Source organism: Tasmannia lanceolata, unplaced genomic scaffold (assembly GCF_043159265.1).
Source record: "Tasmannia lanceolata isolate RefF3 unplaced genomic scaffold, GAP_Taslan_0.1 ptg000018l, whole genome shotgun sequence".
NCBI classification, from domain to species: Eukaryota; Viridiplantae; Streptophyta; class Magnoliopsida; order Canellales; family Winteraceae; genus Tasmannia; species Tasmannia lanceolata.
Genome location: NW_027518695.1, coordinates 8,153,400 through 8,175,648, shown reverse-complemented (window position 1 = coordinate 8,175,648; position 22,249 = coordinate 8,153,400). Strand labels below are relative to the sequence as shown.

The 22,249-nt window shown below is 37.8% G+C and overlaps 2 protein-coding genes across 3 annotated transcripts; one reads left to right on the top strand and one right to left on the bottom strand.

Moving 5' to 3' along the window:
* Positions 1 to 7,738: 7,738 nt before the first annotated feature.
* On the bottom strand, positions 7,739 to 14,364 carry LOC143849431 (protein yippee-like). 2 transcript variants are annotated; one of them, XM_077358430.1, is made up of 5 exons: positions 14,167 to 14,364; positions 8,982 to 9,025; positions 8,189 to 8,297; positions 8,047 to 8,102; positions 7,739 to 7,955 (listed from the first exon to the last, which is right to left on the bottom strand). In XM_077358430.1, the coding sequence occupies exons 1-5, from the start codon at positions 14,260 to 14,262 to the stop codon at positions 7,871 to 7,873; spliced, it is 390 nt and encodes a 129-aa protein (XP_077214545.1). In that variant the 5' UTR covers positions 14,263 to 14,364; the 3' UTR covers positions 7,739 to 7,870. The 2 variants fall into 2 exon arrangements, with proteins under 2 accessions (XP_077214545.1, XP_077214546.1); XM_077358431.1 differs by lacking the exon at positions 8,982 to 9,025 and having other exon boundaries at positions 14,167 to 14,321.
* A 1,358-nt stretch (positions 14,365 to 15,722) lies between these two features.
* Positions 15,723 to 21,955, top strand: LOC143849430 (Ribosomal protein S5 domain 2-like superfamily protein). Its single transcript, XM_077358429.1, has 4 exons — positions 15,723 to 16,458; positions 20,451 to 20,891; positions 21,044 to 21,124; positions 21,567 to 21,955. The coding sequence occupies exons 1-4, from the start codon at positions 15,741 to 15,743 to the stop codon at positions 21,656 to 21,658; spliced, it is 1,332 nt and encodes a 443-aa protein (XP_077214544.1). The 5' UTR covers positions 15,723 to 15,740; the 3' UTR covers positions 21,659 to 21,955.
* The last annotated feature ends 294 nt before the right edge of the window (positions 21,956 to 22,249 follow it).

Here is a 22,249-nt window from a genome sequence, read left to right as displayed (position 1 = left end):
TACAATCCAAAGTCCAAACAAAGCCCTTCGTAAATACATCTTTTCTCATCTTAAATATAGTTTTAGACAAACATCACTTTTTTAAGAAAAATCCATTGTTTTTACTTTTGCAAATGAAATCTCCATTTGGATGAATAGAGTTGAAACTACCAACCATCCGTAGAACTCAAATGTAATTACCTCATCTTTTGCCCAACGAAAAAAACTAACACCATGTATCCTTATATGATCAACCTCTATGATTTTAACTTTTTTTTTTGGGCTATGCCAGCTTCCTTGTGTATTTTATCAAGATAAAAAATGTAATATGGGTCCAATTTCTCTTTATTTCTCTTATTAGGTATTTTTGAGTTTTTTCTATATTTTTTTGGTGTTCAGTAGGTAGCCTGGTCCAAGTTCTAGGGTTCAATTGCCCCATTCTCTTGATAGTAAAACTCAACTAAATTTGATAAATCTTTTGGTAAAAGGGAATGATATTTCGTCCTCTTTCTCATCATTTCACTCCATTTGTTTGTCGTCCCTAAAAAATGACTTCGTTTTTCTGGAAAAAGAAAACGAGAAAGAGGTTGAAAATGCAGTTATTTTTAGCAAAAGACAAACAAGAGGGTGGAAATATTATTTCACTCTGTGCACCTCTGGCTACTATGAATTTGTTTTGATGATAAATGGGTGTCTACAAGTGGAGATGAGGGTGAAGTGGTTAAAAATCATGAAATAAAAAATAGGAAACAAGTGTCTCCGGGGATGAGAAGTTTTAAAAAAATCAAGAAACACTCGATCAGATTATGAGTAAGGTTTTTGTTTTCCTGATTTTTAACCTCTTCCCCAAATTCATCATGAAAAATAAAATAAAATAAAAATTACTGTAGCCAAACGGTTTCTGCAAACAAGACATACCTCATTTTTGGGACTTAATTACTTGTTGATTTTTTAGATAAATTTCTTTTGACTTTTTGTGAGAAACGTATGACCGACCACAAATTGTGACAGTAATAATCACCAGCATTTAAATCGCTCCATTTTAGACATGCAGTCCACGTGTTAGAATTTTATGGCCAGGGGTCCTAAGATCAGTTAAATTAAGGGCAGTGATAAATTCGCCCCCTTCTATTACCTTATTCATCCCACATTTGCAAAATGGACTGTACAGACCACACCATAGGAAGATCCGTATTGTCCATTTGATGGGACACAATGTAAATAGGTTGTGCCCCAAAAATCATTTCCATAGGATGAACCTAGCCCTCCTATCTATAGAGAAACTCCATATAATTAAACCTCTATAGATCGGAGGGTTAGGATCATCCTATGGAAATGGTTTTTGGGGCACAACCTATTTACATTGTGGCTCATCAAATGTATGGTTTGGATCACCCTATGGTGTTGGTTGTACTGTCCATTTTGGAAAAAAGGGGGTGAATATGGTAATAGAAGGGGGTGAATTTATCACTGCCCTAAATTAAAGGGTTTTTGCAAGATCACAAGTTTGCAAATCTTGTCACGCCATTAATTTGTGACCAAAATACCCACGGTAGATTTTTATTTTTTATTTTACTTGGGAAAGACCAAAATATCCTTGTATGTGAAGACAAAAATGCCCTAATAATATCATTTTTATGAGGAATGCTAATATCAAGGGCTCCCTTGCAGAAATAGGATGAAAGGATGCCCCATTGGTCAAACGCTACCAAAGTTCATTTATAATGTGTAAAAGTCTAACAACATTAATTGCACTTTGGTGATGCTCAACCAATGGGGCGCCCTTTGGAATGATTTCTGCAAGGGCGCCCCCGAGTTCAGCAATCCTCCATTTTTATTTATGCTAGCATTCTTAGTGCATGTTATGCTTGGGCGTAGAAAAATGGGCCCCACCCCATTAAAACATGAGGGTAGCCGGTAGGGCTCGAAACAGCGCGGGCCAGATGTTGCATTCCCCGTCCCCGCTCAAAGCAGGGAATCCCAGTCCCAAGCTCGGTGGGGGAGATACTCGCCTCTTTTTTTTTTGGGCCAGCCCTCTCTAGTGTATTTATGACTACTCTTTTAGTACAAGCGGGTGCCCCAGGGAAGCAAAGGGGTGATTATATCATTTTCAAAACATGAGGTAAAATGGTGGGTCACAAGCTATGTATGGGTTTGAGTTGAGTTGGTGGGACCCACCCTATCAAAACATATCATGACCCACCCGATTCATGAGCTTGAGTGGGTTGGTGGGACCCACTCTATTAAAACATATCACTAAACAGGTATTTTACTCATTTTACAAGATTATTTTTGTCTTTTCACATATAAGGACATTTTCCAGCAAAGGTATTTCGGTCACAAATTGATTGCATGGACTGATGGACTCAAATGTGACGACTCTATTTGCAAATAGACGAAAACTAGAAGGCTGTGTTTGCAAATAGGTGGAAGATTTCTTTTACAAATGGAAAATATCGCTAGAGATTTGCCGATTTGGTTCTCTAGATGGGGGCTATTTTTGTAATTTTCTCCAAGATCAAGGGGTATTTGTTCATTCACATGCGCTCGAGTCTCGACTCTCCGCGGTGAAAGTTCTCTGCAAATTCAAAAACAGCTTTTGGGCAGTTTCAGTTCCTCAACCGTCAGATCTCTCTTTTTTTCATCCGACGGTGGAGGTTAGATGAGCATAAGCTAGTGTTATTTATAGTCGTGTCCTCGGGAATGGTGTGATTTGAATTGGGGCGGCGTAAGCTTCCTACGAAATCCCCCTTGGTTGGGTGTAAAATTACGGTAATGGTCTATCCGGTGAGGGAGATTTCAGTGTTAGCTTCTACTCTTTTTCTAGCATTACTCTTTTTCTAGCTTTTACTCAGTTTTCAAGTAAAATTGTTCAATGGAATTTTTTTTTCTAAGAAAAAAATAGAAAATTTTCCTTCCATTCAATGAAAACTGCAAACTTTCTTGGCCTTGGAATTTTTTATCTGAAATATTATTTCCATGGATCTTTTCTCTATGAAATATTATTTCCATGGATCTTTTCTCTATGAAATATTATTTCCATGGAAATTCTTTCCTTTCTTGATTTTTTTTCCCTCGATACAAACACCTTGCCTTTCTCTAACAGCTAAGCTTTTGGACAAGTTGGTAAGTTAACAGCCTGATCATGGCTGTTAGAGCTATGGTTAAAAAATAAAAGAGCAACATAAAGAAGGTTCATCATAAAAGCCATGACAAATTGGCTTAGCCTTTGGATGATCCAATTCCACCAGAGGTAGGGCCTACGAAAGCGATCCATGCATGCCTCATTTTGTCAATTTGTATGTCATTGGTGGGCCCACCTTTGGCATCTGTTTTGTAAAACCTACCTAGACCCCATATCGCCAAGAATCATGCTATGCGATATTTAATGTCCAATCCAATGTATCTCAGCGGTAGAATGTTTTGCCATTAATTAAATGCTTTAATTTTTCATTTTAGGGCGAGCCTTGGCACAGCGGTAAGGGTGGACACGGGTTCGAGTCACGGAAACAACCTCTCTGCAAAACAGCAATAAGGCTCCGTACATCTAGCCCTCCCCAGACCTTGCAATGGCGGGAGCCTCGTGCTCTTGGCCGCCCTTTTTAATTTTTCATTTAAGGCTCTTAACAAGATAGTATCATCAAATTAGTGAGATTTTGGGCGGACGAGGCCTACGAAGTGGATAATAGAGGTGGATTTCAAAGGTACTCAACATTTGATACAAGCATGTCTAATTCTGTTTCATTGTTCGATCATTTCTAACCATTTCCTTTTAACAACGAGTTACGATAGCATCTCATTAATGGTACGTTTGGCTACCATGAATTTGTTTTCTTGGGATATTAACTTACACAAAGGCGAGGATGGGTGTGAGAGGATTTGTTTTCCTAGAATGCGAGAGGGACTCATTGAGTACAGGGTAGGAAAAGCCTGAAAACCATGAAACAAAAAACTGTACTCAACTTTTTCCTGATTTTTCCTGACCCCCTACTCAATCATCCCCTCTGATGTCTCTCCTCCCACCCGCCCTACGCTCTCTCATCACTATGAGAAATTAATTTATCATGAAAAAAAATTCCAGGTTGCCCGACATTGTTAGAATATGTGAGATCTCACCGTTGGACTGGGTTGAAATCTCACCGTTGGATTGTCTTGGTAGTAGATTAAGCAAGTTGCTTAGATGTAGTAAAGTAGAAAGATTAGGATTGGGACATTAGATTAGGATAGTTTCCTTCCATAATTATCTTGATTTAATTATATGTTTATTATGTGAGTTCTTTCAATGTCAACTCAACTCAACAAAGCCTCTGTCCCAAACTAGTTGGGGTCGGCTAGATGAATCCTTTAGAAAAAATTAATGAGAAGGTAAAACGAATCTACCCGGCTTTAATCCGGGTTCTAGTTGGGTTCTTCTACATGGATCATTATCTTCCATTCTATCCTATTCAAGGTCATATTCTCTGTTATGTTCCTAGCTATCAAGTCTTTCATCACTATTTCTACCCAAGTTGTTTTCGCTCTACCTCTATTTTTTTTTATTCTATCAATTTGGCACAAGTCGCCTCTTCTCACTAGAGCATCCAAAGGCATACGTTGGATATATTCAAACCATCTTAAGCGGTGCGATCTCATCTTCTCCTCAATTGGTGCCACCACCACCTTTTTATGAATGTCTGAAATAGAAATAAAACAACTTTTTCGCTATTCTTCCTACTTAAAATGGACATAAAACTTGTTTCACAACCACTTTACATCGAAAGAAACGGAGTAAAAAAACATGTCGAGAAAAAAGTGGAAGAAAATATTTAACAAAGTGACAAAAATAGATATATTTTAATTGTTACTTTTCAAAACAATGGAAAAACTATGCAAAATCCAGCAGACCAATACAAGTCAGACCAATACTGAAGAGAGTAGAGGGAGCAATGCATCAATTTTCATTTTTATTTTTTAAATCAATCCCTAACTAAAAGGGTATTTTTGTCATTTTACCTTCTAAGAAATGCTGAAATGGATAGCTTGAAAAGAGGGTTTCTTCGTCAACCAATTTCCCCTCCATGTGGATTTAAAAGAATATTCCCTTCTAAAATCACAGTTTTCTTCTTCCTCTCACACAAAAATCATTTCCAATCGCCCGTTTCTTTAGAAACCGTGTTTCATTTTCAGCGACTACACATGATTTCCCACTTTAATTTTTCCACGATAAGAAGAAACCATGAAAAGCAATGCAAGGAAAATTCTAGACTCAGTAGCACTACTTTTTGTCAACTTCCTCATTCATGTTACTTGTGCAGGTGATGGGGCCCATCTTGTGATGCAGACATCGCTAATGGGTCCTACTTAAATGATGTTTCTGATGACATTAGCATCTATATCGTAAAACACGTGGTACACCGTATGGACGGAATCCGAGAAAAAACACAAATTATCTATCCCCGTTTGTTTTGGATTTTGAGAACAGATTGTGAGTCCAAAACTGATTATTGGACTCAAAATCAAGCCCCTGTTTGTTTTGGATTTTGACACCAAAATTAAACATGATATTGAGTCCAATAATCAGCTTTGGACTCAAAATCAATTTTCAAACGGGGCTTAAGTGTAAATTTGAGTCCAATAATCAGTTTTAAAATCCAAATCAAAGAGGGTGTAAACTTAAATTTGATTCTAATAATCAGTTTTGAGCAATTGAATCTTAAAATCCAAAATTAGAGTCAAATAATCAGTTTTGAACTCACAATCGATTCTCAAAATCTAAAACAACCACGGCACTAATATTCCAAGCCTCGTTTAGAGTTTGGCTAGAAAAAAGTCATATTATATACAATTAGAGTCCTTTTCTATATGAGATGTCTGTTTCTGCATGGGACCAAGACCATGTGGGTGACCTCATGATGTTCTACGAGATCAACAGACTCAACTTTTGCCCAAGTGGGACCTAAAAATTGATCATTTGCATTGTTCCTGAATTGTCTATCTTGTCATTCTCGTCAAAGAATGTCATCGTATATACTCGCAAAGGGTATGCCCAGTTTGAGTCTGCGATGAGACGGGTGGGAATGGGAGAATTAGAATTTGCCCGAATTAAATCTGCGTCGAGCAGGATCTTTCAGGGCCCGTTTGGATACCTCTCATTTTGTATTTAGATTTGGAATTGAGTTTTGAATACAAATTGAATAGATCTGGTAGGTCATGTAGAGGGAGACGGAGAGGGAAGGGGGTACTTCCTAGTGGACGGGAGAGGTTGAGGAGCAAAGAGGGTGAAGGAAACTGCCTGATCTGTGGTTTTTCAATTTGTTATTTCCACAGCAAATTTAGAAATCTGATTTTTTTCACTGTCAGTGTCAGCTGCTGAATTAGAAGTCCAAGAATTTGATCCGATCCAAATTATAATGCAAAAAGGGCTGTAGATGTGAGAAATCCAAATCAAAATCTTCTAAAACACATGTTTTTTTAATCTCACCTCTTTGCAAGAAAGTGAAAGGCTTACTGTTGTGAGGCCTTACACCGTATAATTTCTCCTTTTCTTGATAGGTAAATTGGGATTGAACCTGAAATTAATAAACACCACTTGACGACTCACTTTTTCGCAGAAAGCCATTTCATGGCTCACTTTTTAAAGAGGGAACAGCCACCTGGAAGAAGATTTTGTTCTTATTCATGTAATTCATTTGAGGCTGAGGTCGCTGTTCTCTTATAAAAAGCGAGCCGAGAAATAGCTTTCTGTGAAATTACCGAGCAAGACTCTATCATAATCAATTTACCAAAATTATCCTTTTCTTTTTACCCATGATTTCCAACAACAGGTATGAAGCTTATGCCGCTTATATGAAAAAAACGGGCTCCTGACTAAATTTTTATGAGGACTTGCTAGGTAATTTCACAGAAAGCCATTTCGCGGCTCACTGCTACAAAAGTGAGCCATGAAATAGCTTCCGGCAAAATCGCCTAGCTATAGATGATTTATATATAGTAGAGATTATTTAATGGCTGGACTCATGACCTAAGATCTGACTCTCGTTGCCAACGTTATATAAAATCTGCCAAAGTCTTCCCTCTAACCACCCCGTTTGTTTTGAATTTTTGGAATCGATTTTGAGTCCAATAATCAGTTTTATACTGAAAAATCAATCATCAAAATTCAATCTACAGCCGTCTCCTGAGTATTGAAAAATACATTTGATGATGTCTTTATGAAATGAATGCGAAAACAGAAAAAATGAAAGCCAAGTTCAATGTATTGGAGAATGGCAATTAAGAACATCCGGGGCCTATACTTTATTTACTTGAACGGAAGGCAAAAGAAGACTGAACTCTCTCAAAGTTTGGTCATGGTACTCCACACTTTCTTCTGATATCGACATTGAAATTGACTTCAAAAAAAATTTGAGGTAGATTTGTTGGGATTAATGAAATTGATTGAAGGATTAAAATTGAAGGTAGATTTATAATTTTAAAAATAATAACAAGAAAATAATAGGCGTGGTTTTGCTTTAGGATGATACACAATTAAACCCTAGAACAGGTTTTCAAAACACGGATGCAGGTCAAAAAACAGCCAAAGCAAATCCTAGTTGACTCGGCACGACCCTATCGAGTACTTTGTTGAAGCAGTCATAACTCGAAAGAGTTGAATGAATTATGATTTAAGTTTGTAGAGCAGAATGTAGACTCAACAAGAACACAACCTCGAATGAAGGGTCAGAATGCTGAAGAGACATATTGCATAGTCAGTGGAAATGGGCACCAAGAACATACACAATGAGCAAGGGAATGCAGAACTATATTATTTGGGAAACTTGCAAGAGGTGAAAAGTATAAATTTTCATAATCCACAGTTGAACAAGAACAGAGGAGAGAATGTGCAGTTATGCGCCTCCAAGCTCATAGCTGGTCAAGGATCATCAGCATCACTCCCACCAATCCGAGCATCATGGCTGATCCAGTAGTTGGTTCCGTCTGGACCCGTCACTTTAAACCTGCCAAGAAAAAACCCACCTCAACAACTCACTTATCAATGTTGCCATTACCAGGAATCTGATCCAATCGGCCCAGGAACCCAGTATCTACCTCTCCAGGATGAACTTCCCTTCCTTGTACTTCTGGCTTTTCTCATAGGCAGCCTCCTGAAAGCAAACCTCCCAAGTCACCAAACATTGCTGTAAGATAATACTTAGACTACAATTCTAAAGACCTCGCCTCCTTATCTTACATATTTCCATCCGACAATCGATCCGCAGCAGACACAAAATATGTCAGAGACAGTGTGCATTCCAGTCATCATCATCCGCTCTTCTTTCACTCCAACTGAGACATTGACACTGAAAACATGGGACGAGAAGAAAGAAATAAATCATTCACAGCCATGAGAAGAGTAAATTGGTGGTGATGTTTTGAATAGATGCAAACCCATACTTTGTGGCCAAGTTAGCATAGGCATGGTTGATTTTCAAAATTAAACTCCCCAATTTTTTCTACTGGGAATAAGCTAAACTCATCAACAAAAGTAAAAATAAAGCAGATGGGTAGGACTGTGGTTACCACAAGTCATGGGAAGCTTGCCTGGCAATAAAAATTAGAAAAACATGAAGAGCATATTATCACAAGATTCTGGAGCAATGGACAGCCTAAGTAGATGATCCATGCAACAATAAAATACTCTGACAGGGTTTTAAATCTTTGGAACCATGGAATGAGGAAGCACTAGGGAAAAAGATAACAGGCATCAGATAAAATTCATTGATCACTCAGCTCATACAGAATTAAATATCTTTTTTTAACCCACAAACAGGTTTGCGTTGGGATTTGGACAGAACTAAATATCTTTCATCAGAAAGAATGAACTGGCCAAATAATCCACCTAATAAAAGAAAAACATGAAAGCAACAATGCATAGGTAAGAAAAATTCTAGTTCTTCTCAAGGAGAAAAGGATAACTGAGCATTAAAATATTTAATTTACAAAATAACGGGTACATAAAAAGAGTAGACAATCAGGAAACTTACACCTTATCGAAGAGATAAGCCTTCCCATGCCTGCAATGGAAAGACTGAATAAAAGAACACAGACAAAATCTGAGTCAGAATGTTTGCCCCCCACACAATACTAACTTGCAAATGTTAAAGACACTGATTACTTGAAAACTTTCCAGAAAAAAAATCTAGCCTTCAAGATGCAGAAAAAGTAATTTGGTTTATATCTTCACTGTCAGTCATATCATTCCTAGTACTTCTAGATCATAAGTTCAGTAACCAATTCCATATTCAATGGTTTCTATCTGCAAACATAATTTTGAGGGCTGGTATTGCCATCCTTAACTTTTTTGTGAGTAAAAGATAACTATATTAAGAGTAAAAATAAGAGATTACAGATTCACGTCATTGGGGAGAGAAGTTCCAAAGTAAAAAGAGTCCCTAAGTGCCCCGGATTTAGCAAGGTGATCCGCTAAATCACTGGCACTCCTAGGGACATGAACAAAAGAGAGAAAACTGTTGTTAATCATACAACTAATCTCATCCAAAAACTTTGCTAATCTCCATGGACCAATGCTCTTGCCTTGAACCCAAGAAATAACATTTGAAGAAACCCCTTCTACTTCCAGCTTGCCTTCCATTTGATCCCTAAATAAGCTCATGTCGACGTGAAGAGCACGAACACCCGCTTCGGTAGAGTCCGTTGTTCCAATCGGCCAGGAGAAGACGTATATGATGGCTCCATGGCTATCTCTAAAAACCCCTAAATTCCCGCTTTGCCGGGGTTGCCAAGGGAGCAACCATCGACGTTGAGCTTCAAAGCGTTAGGTGGAGGGGGTCTCCAAATTGCTATCCTCTTCTCCTTTGGAATGGAACCCACCATGATCGCCTTCCATTTCCTTAAATTGCAATCCGTAAAGTAGCCCCTAAATTTGATCTCCCAAGCTATCGTAGAGGAAGATGAGATTTTTTCCTCAAAAGTCCGAGCGTTCCTTTCCAACCAAATCTCCCACATTACCGTATGTAATGAGATGCCGAAGTGTTTTCCCCAATGAGCCAAGACCTGCCATGTTCGAACTCAATAAGATATTCTTAATGGATTCTGATGCTACCCACTGAATGCTAAACCAAAATACACATGAGACCATATACGGTGAGCCTCTTTACAATGGATGAATTTGTGGTTTATATATTCTTCCTCCATACAGCAAAGGATGCATCTGTTTGCTAGGGGAATATTGCGCCTTTTGAGTCTGTCCACCATATTGATTTTATTCAACACCGCCGTCCAACAAAAAGCTTGGATCCTAGTTGGCACTAGGGAATTCCAAACCTTAAGCCAAGGAAATGGGGAAGCCAAGGGTCAACCGAGAAACCTATGAAGGGATCTAACAGGAAAAAGGCCTCTCGCACCTGGGCCCAAATTCGACGATCATCTTTATCTTGAGAGATAAAACAATCTTCCAAGGATGAAAGTAAGTTAATAAAGCAATCAACATCATGGCCTCTAAGATTCCTATAAAAAACAATATCCAAAACTATTTTACTCCCCGCCCTTTTGTAACACTCAAATACATTCGCTTTTTCTTTTTTGTTGCAAGCATGGTTTAAAATTTTGGTTTCGGTACCGGTTTCGGACCCCACCGAAATCGAAATTTCGAAATTTTGGCAGAAATCCGGCGAAATCAGAAAAATATTATTTTATTCGATATAAAATTTCGGCCGAAATTTTGGTAATTTCAGTCGAAATTTCGGTAAAATATTAAAATAATTTTTTTAAAAAAAACAGGTTTTTGCTTGAAATTTCGGGGAAAAATGAAATTTCAACCGAAATTCCTAAATTTTGGACGAAATAAAATACCATTTCAGGTATTAATGATTTTGGTGTCGGTCTCCACCGAAATCTGAAATTTCGGATTTCGGTCGAAATTTAAAACCATGGTTGCAAGCCTACATAGACTCGGAAAGCATGGGATAACAGACATACTATTTCCATATTCCCGAGCCTGGCCTCTACCTAATCTACCCACCTCCCACCCCTCCCTGGATTCTCCATATTTACTGGAAACGATCTTTCTCTACAAAGCTTCCTTCTCTTCGCCGAAACGCAATAGCCACTTTCCCATAAGGGCTTTGTTCTTCCTAACCAAATTTCCAATCCCTAATCCTCCTTCTGATCTTGGTAGACAAGCTGTCTCCCAATTCATCAAATGTTTAAGCTTATAACCTTCCAACTTACCTTCCCATATAAAGTCCCTTTGAAGTTTCGCCAACTCCTTAGCTACACTCAGTGGCATCTTAAATAGAAAAGAAATAGGCACTTCCACCAATGTCAGTCTGTCCTATATATCTACCACCTCAGTGATTTTAAAAAAAGGACAAACCGCCATGGGTGGAAATCCCTGCACTTATGTGTGGCAAGCAAAACCCTTAAAATATATTCTTTGGACTATTCAAGATAGACTTTCCTACTCATTAGAAGACATGCATAAAATAACAAGTCTAAGAGAACATGATTCAAGTTTGGTAATTCAAATAGAACACAAATACAGAGTTTAATTATTTAGTGACTAATGACCTCTTTGGATAACTTTAAGAATTATTTGCCTATAATTTCATATGTAAATGGTTTAAAGTTTTTTTTTTCTAAAAGGAAAATGATTTCATTAAAACCCAAAAAAGCTTTCTAGATAGATACAGGCTGAGGGATGAGATATCCCAAACGCCTATCCAGCAGACGCCTCCCAAGCATATAGTATTCTTACTGTTCAACCCTCCCTACGTCTAGACCCCTCTTATGCTAGATTGTTCGTGTGTCCATTTGCAGACCTTAGCATGTGTTGAAACAAAGGCCATGTCTGGCAGTTTTTTTTTTCCATGATAAATTAGTGTCTCCATGTGGTGAGAGAGGGACAGGGCGGATGGGAGGAGGAGAGAGATTTGAGAGGGCACAATTGAGATGAGGGGTGAGAAGTGGCTAAAAATAAAGAAAAAGTCGATTCTATTTTGAGTAGAGCTTTTCGTTTCCTGATTTTTAGCCACTTCTCATCACTTGGAGAGACTCGTTTCCTGATTTTTAGCCACTTCACCCACCCTACCCCTCTCTCACCATTTGGAGACACTAGTTTGAAAGAAAAAAAAATCGTGGTAGCCAAATATGCCCTAAGGATCAGTCTTGCTACATAAGTCCCTGATTTCTGCTATCACGCCTGCTAATTTCCATGGGCTAGGATCTTTATTTGATGCCCATTCGATAACATTTGAAGAGTCTCCCTCAATGACTAGAGGAATATTCCTCGCTCACACTGCCATCTTCGCAACCCCCAAAGGAGTGATTTTTTATTAAAAAAAAGGTAAAAATGATTTCATTAAAACCCGAAAGTTTTCTAGATAGATAAAGGCAGAGGGATGTGATATCCCAAATGCCTATACAGCAGAAACCCTCCCAAACAAATCCTATTCCAATCAGTCAACCATGTGTTTAGAACCACACCGATAGTATCCACCACAGTTTTCCTTCTCCGCCCCTAATGCCAGATTGTCCGTGTGTCCATTTGCAGACATTAGCACGTGTTGAATCTGAGGACCATAACCGATAGCATTTGAAAAGTCTCCCTCGATGACTAGAGGAATATTCATCGCTTGCTCTGTCCAGCTCCACAACCTTCAATACAGTGCCATTGCTTCAGGCCTGTTAGCATCACACGTTCCCGCCGGATTTGAAAATGAGAGCAAGGTTTGACCCTCCGGATCTTGAAAAATCCTGGCAATTCCTGCGCGTCCTTTGTGTGTATCTACCCAAAGCCTCGTCCTCTCTCCCCTCCCCACTCTAAACCTAACTAAAGACTCGTAAATCGGGTACCACAAGTAGACTTCCATGCACCCGAACCTTTGCCTAAAGAAGGGTTCTTACTCTCCCAATCCCCCAACCCTACCCATACTTATCCCCCCAATAATTCTACGCCATAAAGTTTCTTTCTCCTCTCCATATCTCCATAAACATTTACCCAACAATGCTTTGTTCCTCAGTTTAAGTCTGTTGATGCCAATGCCTCATCTTCTGTTTGACTGGCATACGTTCTTCCAATTAATTAAGGGCTTGAGCTTCTCATTGGTCTCTCCTCCTTCCCACAGGAAATCCTTCAGTAGTTTTTAAAATAGCCCCGTGTCAATTGTACCTCACGAATGTGTTTTCCGTAACTGTAGCAACTCAAAAAATTCGAACGATATCAAATGTTACAGTCCATATTCCAAAATATTTTGGAAACTCAACTGTGTGTTTTTTCTAAATAGCAACAGACTTCATTAATCAGCGCGCGCGCGCACACACACACACACACGACACACACACTGAAAATTGTCAAAACAGAAGCAGAATCAGCTATAGCTAAATACAGCATCTAAAAGACTTGTGGCCTTCAATGATGGACTTTTAAATTCAAAGAGAATAATGTCTCGTAAGAAGAACAAAATACGGGTTTCTATTAGTCTTTCTCACTGATTTTTTCCGTCAAAAGCCATCTTGGGTACTGGTTGAAACAAAGAGCATCTGATGATAGAAGAAGCCATGTAAATTAAAATAAGATAAGCATCAAATAAAAGATACACACAACTTGGTTATCCATCAAGAACTTGTACTCGGCCCGAGATGAAATGTTGGTTATATGATTTATGCAGTGAAGCCGTCACAAAAAAATAGAAACCCACAAGAAAACTTAAGTTTCTTACCAGATTCTACAGAGAACATCTTATCATCCATGGAAGCTACGTAAAACAAAACACATCATAGAAATACAACCTGATTACCAGAGCAAAACAAAACAAGCAAAATTAACTAACTAAAAAAATTTAAAATTTTAACACATGAGGACAAAACCCCCAATGGAATTTCTTTATATTACTCGTCTGACAATGGGTTCCTCCAATTATTCGAAAAAATGTGACAAAACAAGCGATCTGGGTATCCGTGTGATTAATCATCCATCAAGAAATTATAGGAAAAATCATAATGAGCGGAAAGCATTAGTTAATAGAACCTAACGAGAAATTATAGAAGGATAAAGACCCAAATGGGTTATCTTCTGATCATAAGAGAAAGACATGTAAAACATGATGAACTTTCAATTTAAGATAAAAAGAACAACAACATAAGGAAGAGGATTAAAAAAGAAAAAACAACAGAAAGTAAAAGGAGTCAATATAACAAAGATCTAGATACCTTGGATAAGATATCTTGGCAAAGGGCGAGATGGGTTTGGCAGTGCTTGCAGGTATAGATCTTGCCATTGAGTTGAATCACATAAAGCCTACCCATATCCTCTCTTCAGAAAGTCCCCCTCTTCTCTCTTGGTTTTTTGCCTGCTTTGGGAATAAAGGCTACAGAGACGTTACATAAGCATTCTCCAACCATTGTAGAGAAATATTAAATACGCTTTCTTGAAGCCATGGTAAAGGAATATTTTCCGCACGCCCCTGTTTTGTTAACACCACTCTGCACTTTATTAAACGCTTTTCCATTTCACTGTTCGTAGCTTTTTGGAAAAAGGACGGGGCAGGTGGACGGTCACGCTAGGGAAACGTTATACGTAACCCTGTTTGGATTGCAAGAAAAACATTTCTGATAGAAAAGATTTTTTTGGAATATTTTTTCCCTGAATTTGGAGGAGAATGATATAATTTTGGTTAATTTAAAAGGATATTATGATAAATTAAGGGAAATGATATTTACGCCCCTTTTGATCACCAGGGACACTCAGTGCCAATGTACGAGGCAATTAAACCCACTGGATTTTCTAACCTCAAGTACATTAGCCCCCCTTTAGTCATTGATTCACTGACGCTGGGTGTCCGTAGTGATAAAAAGCGGCGTAAATATCACTTCCCTAAATTAAAGGTCCCCCGAATAAAAATTGAATACGGTCGGTTTGGGTTACTCAACTCAACTCAACTCAACTCAACTAAGCCTTTGTCCCAAACTAGTTTAGGTCGGCTAATGAATCATTTAGAAAATTTTCATGAAGGTGAAAATATCTACCCAGCTCAAATTGACTAAGTCTAATCCTGACACTAGTTAGGTTGATCTACATGGATCAATTTCTTCCATTCTATCCTATTGAAGGTCATGTTATTTGTTATATTCCTAGCCCTCAAGTCTTTTCTCACTGTTCTTACCCAAGTTGTTTTCGGTTTGTCCCTACCTCTTTTTACTCCATCAACTTGGCATGAGTCACTTATTCTCACCGGAGCATCCAAAGGTTTACGTTACTCGTGTGTAAAAAATAGTAAATTCTTTTTTGCCGACTAAAAAAAGGGAAATGATTTCAACACTATTATGTTACATGGGCTCATGTATCTTGTCTTTTACTAATTAATTGTCACGTATGTGCTTTTTGGGACCATAAAAACCCTTTTACAGCTCAATAAATATAGAAGACAAGAAACATGAGCTCGTGTATCAAAACATGTTAGTGTTGAAATCATTTCCCTAAAATCATATAGTAAATTTTAGAAATATTTTTCACTTCCTAACTTTTTCAGAAAATTCCAGCTCTCATTGGATTGCAAGAAAAACATTTTTTTATGGAAATTTTTTTCTTAGGAAATTTTTTTCTTTGGAGAAATAATATGATTATGGTTAGTTTAATTCAGTGGGACACCATCATAAATTGATATGGTTGCTTCATGTTATCTGTTTTTTTTTTTAAGGAAGGAAATTTCAGAAATAATTTTCCTTTCTAAACTTTTCCAAAATAAATTACTGCATTCCATACAAACTCCAAAAAGCCCCCAGGAATGAAAAACGATGCTCTAACTCTCTCTACTAAATTTCAAAACCCTAATATTTCCCACGGTTTTTCAGCCACCATCATGCTCTCACGTTTCATTTCCCGACCTTCAAACCTCCGTTTCCTAACCCTAATCTCTTATTCATACCCTCCTCTCTCATCTCTCCCATCTCCTCCTCTTCCTTCTCCCATTCTCCATCTCCCAAACCCTAATCTCATACCTTTCGAACCTTCTAGAACCTTCTCGAGCAATCGGAAGAACAACGGAGACAATACCGGCGATAATATCCCTTCGAACTGGAACTTCTCGCCGGAGAATGAGACCGACGATGTGGATTCAGTTTTCGGAACAGAGGAGGGGAGTCTTTCCGGGATCGCGGACGAGAGCTCTACGAGCGTTGGATCAGATTCGATCTTGACCGTTGGATCGGATGATGATTTATGGTCTAAGGATTCTTCAGAGAAAGAAGGTATATTTGAAGAGATTGATAAGGAGTTTGGATCAAGAAAGAGGGATGAAAATGGAGGTGAGGATTGGGAGACTGCGGAGGGTTACGAACCGTGGACTTTTGATAATGAAGGAGAGAGAGGAGAAGGGGAGGGAATTTTTGGGGGAGGGATCGAGGGTTTATCGAATGTAGGAGATGAGGGTTTAGAGACAGAGATGAATGAAGCAGATAAGAAGCTTCAAGAGGAAGAACAAGAGCTTTCAATTACATTGAAAGGTATAATTTGAAAGTTTACTGTTTCAATTCTGATGAAAATTTTAAATTTTTTTATTTTTTATGATAGCATTCACTAGGAATTATTTATAGTGATTTTTTTATGTGTTCACTAACTTTTTATACTATGTTATCTGATTTTATGTTTATTTGTCAATCTGAGTTAGTGTATTTGCTTGTACTAGAATGGAGTGACTTTTATTTTATGTTTATTTGTGAATTTGAGTTAGTGTATTTGTTTGTACTAGCATGGAGTGAGTAAAATCTTCAATTGGTTCCACTGCAAATTGTCTGACTTTTATTGAATATCTAGTGGGTGATAGTGAATAAGCATAGCCTCTATCGCGGAGTTGTTTATTCTACTTTCTTTGGAAGGTAAGATGGGATTGAGCTACAACCTCAAAATTGAGGCACAATGCCTCTTTTATGACTATTTTAGGTTACATTTGTATATAGTAAATTTATTTAGTTATTTTTGCGCTTTCAATACTTTATTCTAAGAACTAATAATTTTTATCAAAATATAAAAATTTTAAACCAATAAGTTCACATTAGATCATCTGTATTCAATACTGAGATATGTTATCACTGCATATTATCTTGTGGGTCTAATGCATATTGTATTCCCATACTTTTACCTTTGCCGAATTCCCATCCGTATTCAATCGTTGACTCATCCAGATCTCTCTCTTTTACCTTGGCTGAGTTCTCATCTGAGTTTCTGAAGAATTGGTAGTGCGTGACCTCGCTTAAAGGCACACATATCAACTGTCTATGGTATTTGGATGACTAATTTTAAGGTGCCTCATAAAGTGCCTTAATTGTCTGTCAGTTGAAATACAGTCATCCTCCGTATCACCCCCTATCTCTTTCCATGATGTTGTTGTCTTCCCTCAAAGCAAGCATGTTCTGCAATTCAAAGGGAAAGTGGCAATAAAAGTGAGAAGTCACCCTGAAATTTCCTTCAAAATGCACATGAAGCTCCTTATGATTCAATGCTCATGACACTCAACAATTATCGTGCTGTCAAGTGGTGGCAAAGTGTTTTAACGTTTCCCTGAAATGCCTTATCCATTTCTTCCATGGTTGACTAATCCGGGGATGAGTTCTTGCAAGTGCTCAAGAAATTCAACACTTATCGTCATGATGTCCAAGGAAGAGTTCCTACATTTACTAGAAATCAGTGTTCTCTTCATTGTATAATATGTCGAAAGGTAAATTGTGAAAATGTATTAATTTATTGAATGCATCTGCCCTATAACATATATACTTAGACGAAGAGGAATAAGATCTCAAGGATGGTTATCTTAGGTTGATAGCTCCTCTGTTATTGCACATTATTATTGAGGAAGCTCTAGCAGCATGAATTCATGGTGTGCTGATCTCTTGGATGACCCCAAAGGTGGATTCCTCTGGAAGCTCTACCTTTTAACCACTTATTATATATTGTTTTCTTTACAATTTTCTATTACTACAAATTTCTCCTCAATCTTAATAGTAGTTACTGTTCCTTTCTCTTTAGTCACTTTCTTCAATTTCATCATATCTCTTAATCCATATACAATTTCAGTCCATCCATTTTCCATTTGTTATTGTTTCCTAAATCTAACTAGGGTTTTCTTGAAACCGAACTGTACTTCAAGATTTGATTCCAATCTGCTGCGATCAGTTCTGTTTGCTTTAAATTCTTAATTGATTAGCGAAGATTCTGTTCTAATTGCAGGATTTTTTCGCACGGCTGACTGAGTCATTATTCAGTTTCTTGGAATTCCAAGTACAGGTTTCTTGATTCATTAGAATAATTCGCATTCTGAATTCTTTACGTTTCTATTTCTTTATCCTGAACCAGTCCTATACCCCTTTTCTGTAACTTGAAATCTATTTATTCATTTAAATCTTTTTTCCCATCTTTAGTATTCCATATATTTTATGCGAGTCTAAATCCTTCACCTGATCTGAGATTTTTTGTTCTATTTCCATTTTAGTGCTTTATTTATTAATTTGAATCCTATTTTCTGTTCCATCAGTGAATGAATTTAATTTCTGTTAGCCTTATTGTCTGTGTCTTTATCCAATGCTATTCTTCTCTAAACGAAATTAATCTTTTGTTTTACTACCTAGGCGACTTGTTCAATACAACATTCAGTTTAGTTTGGAGGTTCAATAAGTCATTTCAACCCGCACCAACAAATTCACCGGGGCATGCCTGATTCCTATTCAATATTAATCCAATGAAATCATATGATGTGGCTCGAATCCCTAGTCAATCCAATTTCTGGTAGGAGCATTTTCATGGGGTGGTTAGAGTATCATTGGTTGAACTATAACAAATCCAGGTAGAGTAACTGTGCGAAGTATAGGTTTTGGTTTGGCGTCCCATACCATGCCTAGAGGCTAGTAGCATCAGTTTAATCATTGTAAGGAATGAGTGGGTAAAGTGATCAGTGCACACTATTATTGTTGGTCTATAAAGCCCTTCTGCTCTAAATGAAATTAATCTGTAGACTGTAGTTTTAGTCCAGAGGTGGCTTACTTATAGCTGTCGAGAGAACTGTGTCAAGTATAGGTTCTTGCTTGCCCAAGTATCATATTCTTGGGTTCTTGCACAAAGTTCATGGCATGTTATAGGTCTATAACATAGTGACAAATATCTTTAAGATTTGAAAAATGTCCCAACATTTTCATGATACTTTAGGAAATGATATATTTTTGTCCATGTTTTTAAAACACAAAATCCTACCGAGATTTCCCAATATTTTTTCAATAATATTATGATATTATTCCAATATTTTTCACTAGTATTTATGTGCATAACTCGCAATGTTCTAAATTTCTTCTATTTATTTATTTTCTTTTTTGCATTATTTAATTATTGATTTATTTTTGCGAGATTTTCTCATTAATGTTGAGAGAAAGGCCAACATTTGAAAATATCTTCAGAAGCTATTGATGAAAAGTTCCCAAGACAAGATTTATCACTTTGGTATATGGCTTCATCAGCATGTTTGGCAAGAAACGCGGCTCCATGGAGTTGAGCACCTAATGGGTCATGATGCAAAAATTGCACCAGCCAGGTGGTTGTACCAATTTGATTGGGGGCTTGCTGACAAAAGCCTAGAACAACAATTCATCCTAAGATTGACCCGCTTGTTGCGGTCTCTTTTTTTTTTTTTTTGTCTCATTCGCACTGACACCCTTGGATAGATGGTCTAGATTATCAAACTATTGTACTTATTGTGGAACACAATTTGGGTTGTCCTCACGAGATTCTTTTAGAACTATGATAACATTAGAAGAAGCCAAGGAACGGTAGAGTAGAGTGCAATATAAATTCAAGACAATGATGCACATACACTATTATAGTATTATATAGTGGGCCCATCTTTTAGGTTGATACGAACAATCAACTTGATCCTCCGCCTTGCCGCTACCCAAAGAGGCCCGCCTTGCTCTGGCTCATGCTTTGGTTAACCCAGAACAGTACGAAGGAAGGTATGTCTTGAATATATGAGATGAAATAAGAGATGAAGAGAAGCAAGTATTGGGGAAGAAATGAGGGTATGCTTCACTCAATCTATTCAAATGAGGATTTGCAATTAATTTGTATAGTCTTACGTAAAATTTTCATAATTATCCTTTATGAGGGCTTAGGGTCTTTTCTAACTCTCCAATCCCCTTAAATCAAATGATTGTCAGATCTCAATATGCTTGGTTCTAGTGTAGAAGACAGGGTTCACTGATCCTCTCATCTATGTCTTTTCTGAGGATGTTTTCTGTGTGAACTTCTTTTACTTCTTCAGAACAGAAATTTGTTATATTTTGTCATGGGTTAGAAGTTAGAGGTCATATTTCCATAGGAAACACATTTGTAATACGAACGATAAATTCATGTTCTTTTATTAGTGGTTGTGGATAGATGCAAGCAGCATAGTAGACAACCTAGACATCCTAAATTCCTAATTGAATTTTATTTTACTTACATATTTATTCTGTAGGTCCAAATCGTGCATTTGGAGACCTGATTGCAATATCAGGAATAACAGAGGCAATGCTAGACAGTTTGATTGCTCTGAAGGACCTCGAAGGTGTAGAGGGGTTGCCCCCTTTAAGAGAAATAGAAGACATGCGCTTAGAGAAGAATGAGAGAAAATCCACTAGAGCTGAGATGGAGCGCAAAAAGCAGGAGGAAATTGCCAAAGCACGGGTGAGACAGGTTGACGAACAGGGAAGGGCATATGGAACAGGGAGAAGGAAATGCAGTATAGCTCGTGTCTGGATTCACCCTGGTGATGGAAAATTTATTGTCAATGACAAGGAGTTTGATGCTTATTTCCCAATTCTTGATCACCGTGCCGATCTCCTTCGTCCATTTGTTGAGACAAAGACTTTGGGTCTTTGGGATGTTAACTGCACTGTAAAAGGAGGTGGTGTCTCAGGTAAATCGTTAGTGATCTTTCCATGTATAGTCAATGAATTTTTGCCAATCTCGTCAAATTACCTTTTAAATGTTAGCCTTGCTTTGGTGCCTTGCTATTTTATTTTTCTCTTTCTTTTTGCTAAAAGCTTTTCTGGACCTTTTGTATTTTAGGTCAAGTTGGAGCAATTCGTTTAGGAATCAGCAGGGCGTTGCAGAACTGGGAACCTGGGCTCCGTCCGCCCCTCAGATCAGGTCAGGAACACGATAGCATGCTGAGTTCATGTTCAGAAGCCCTCATCATAAGAATTGCTTATTCTGTTATTATTCTCGTCTAAGGTTGGCTTTTTCTGTTGTGGAGAAAGAAAAAAAAAAAGGCCTTCGGTAAATCTGACCCATTCCGCCCATTTCTCCGATTTCGGAATCTCAAGCAGTATTCCGCTTGGATTTGTGCTGAATTCTCGGAGCGAAACAGAGTCACTCCAAGCGATTCTGTTACGACTGTTTCGCACATTCCGAAGATCGGAGAATGAGAAGTGCTGCAGAACACAGTCTAAGATACTCCTATATAACGTATAACAGATGTCAAATTTTGTATATTTATGTTTTTTAGCATGCCTGTAATTACAATTGCCTCCTGCATCAAGCATTGGTTGGGCATTTTTTGGGTCCACTGACATGTTTGTGTCTGATGCAGCTGGGTTCTTGACAAGGGACCCACGTGTTGTTGAAAGGAAAAAGCCTGGAAAAGCCAAAGCTAGGAAGAGCTTCCAATGGGTCAAACGATGAGCGACAGGTACTGAACCAAAGTTCTTTCATACTCAACCCAGTTTTGTATGGAACACATTTTTATGCTTGCTTGCGGCTATAAGCAACTCATTTCTTTTCTCTGAAATTCATTCTCGTTGTAATTTGAGTTGTAGTCTTCTAAAGTATAAACCAGGCTCTCAAAAATGGCTTAACTTGTCTAATAACTGGAAAGTTTGCTGAAATTGGCATCAGCAATATCTGTAAGTCTTTATAGGCTGCCAAGTCCAAAAGGAAGGAATATGAAATGAAAATCTTCTGGTTGCTCCCTTATGGTTACTCTTTTAGTGTTTTTTTACCACTATTTTACATGGCAATCAGTGGATGAGTGTGTGTGAGAGAGAGAGAGATTGTGTTGTGACTAACAGAAAGGGATGGAAATTGTTCTACAGCCTTTCGTTGACCCCATATATTTCTTATGAGGGCAAACACAAATACAACCATGTTAGATTTTGGATTGATTTTCGATATGGAACATCTGTGGATAAAATTTTGCAGTCTGGACTCTCCCTTGATGTCATATGAGTAGACTGATGATCGTTTGTATTATCCAATCACTGGTGAGGGCTTTTG

Coding starts and splice junctions, on each gene's coding strand:
- LOC143849431 (XM_077358430.1), bottom strand. CDS start 14,262: ATGGGTAGGCTTTATGTGATTCAACTCAATGGCAAGATCTATACCTGC. Junction 8,298..8,981: donor GCTTATCTCTTCGATAAGGT/GTAAGTTTCCTG, acceptor CCATGTTTTCAG/TGTCAATGTCTCAGTTGGAG. Junction 8,103..8,188: donor CGATTGTCGGATGGAAATAT/GTAAGATAAGGA, acceptor GTTTGCTTTCAG/GAGGCTGCCTATGAGAAAAG.
- LOC143849430 (XM_077358429.1), top strand. CDS start 15,741: ATGAAAAACGATGCTCTAACTCTCTCTACTAAATTTCAAAACCCTAAT. Junction 20,892..21,043: donor AAAAGGAGGTGGTGTCTCAG/GTAAATCGTTAG, acceptor TTTGTATTTTAG/GTCAAGTTGGAGCAATTCGT. Junction 21,125..21,566: donor CCGTCCGCCCCTCAGATCAG/GTCAGGAACACG, acceptor TGTCTGATGCAG/CTGGGTTCTTGACAAGGGAC.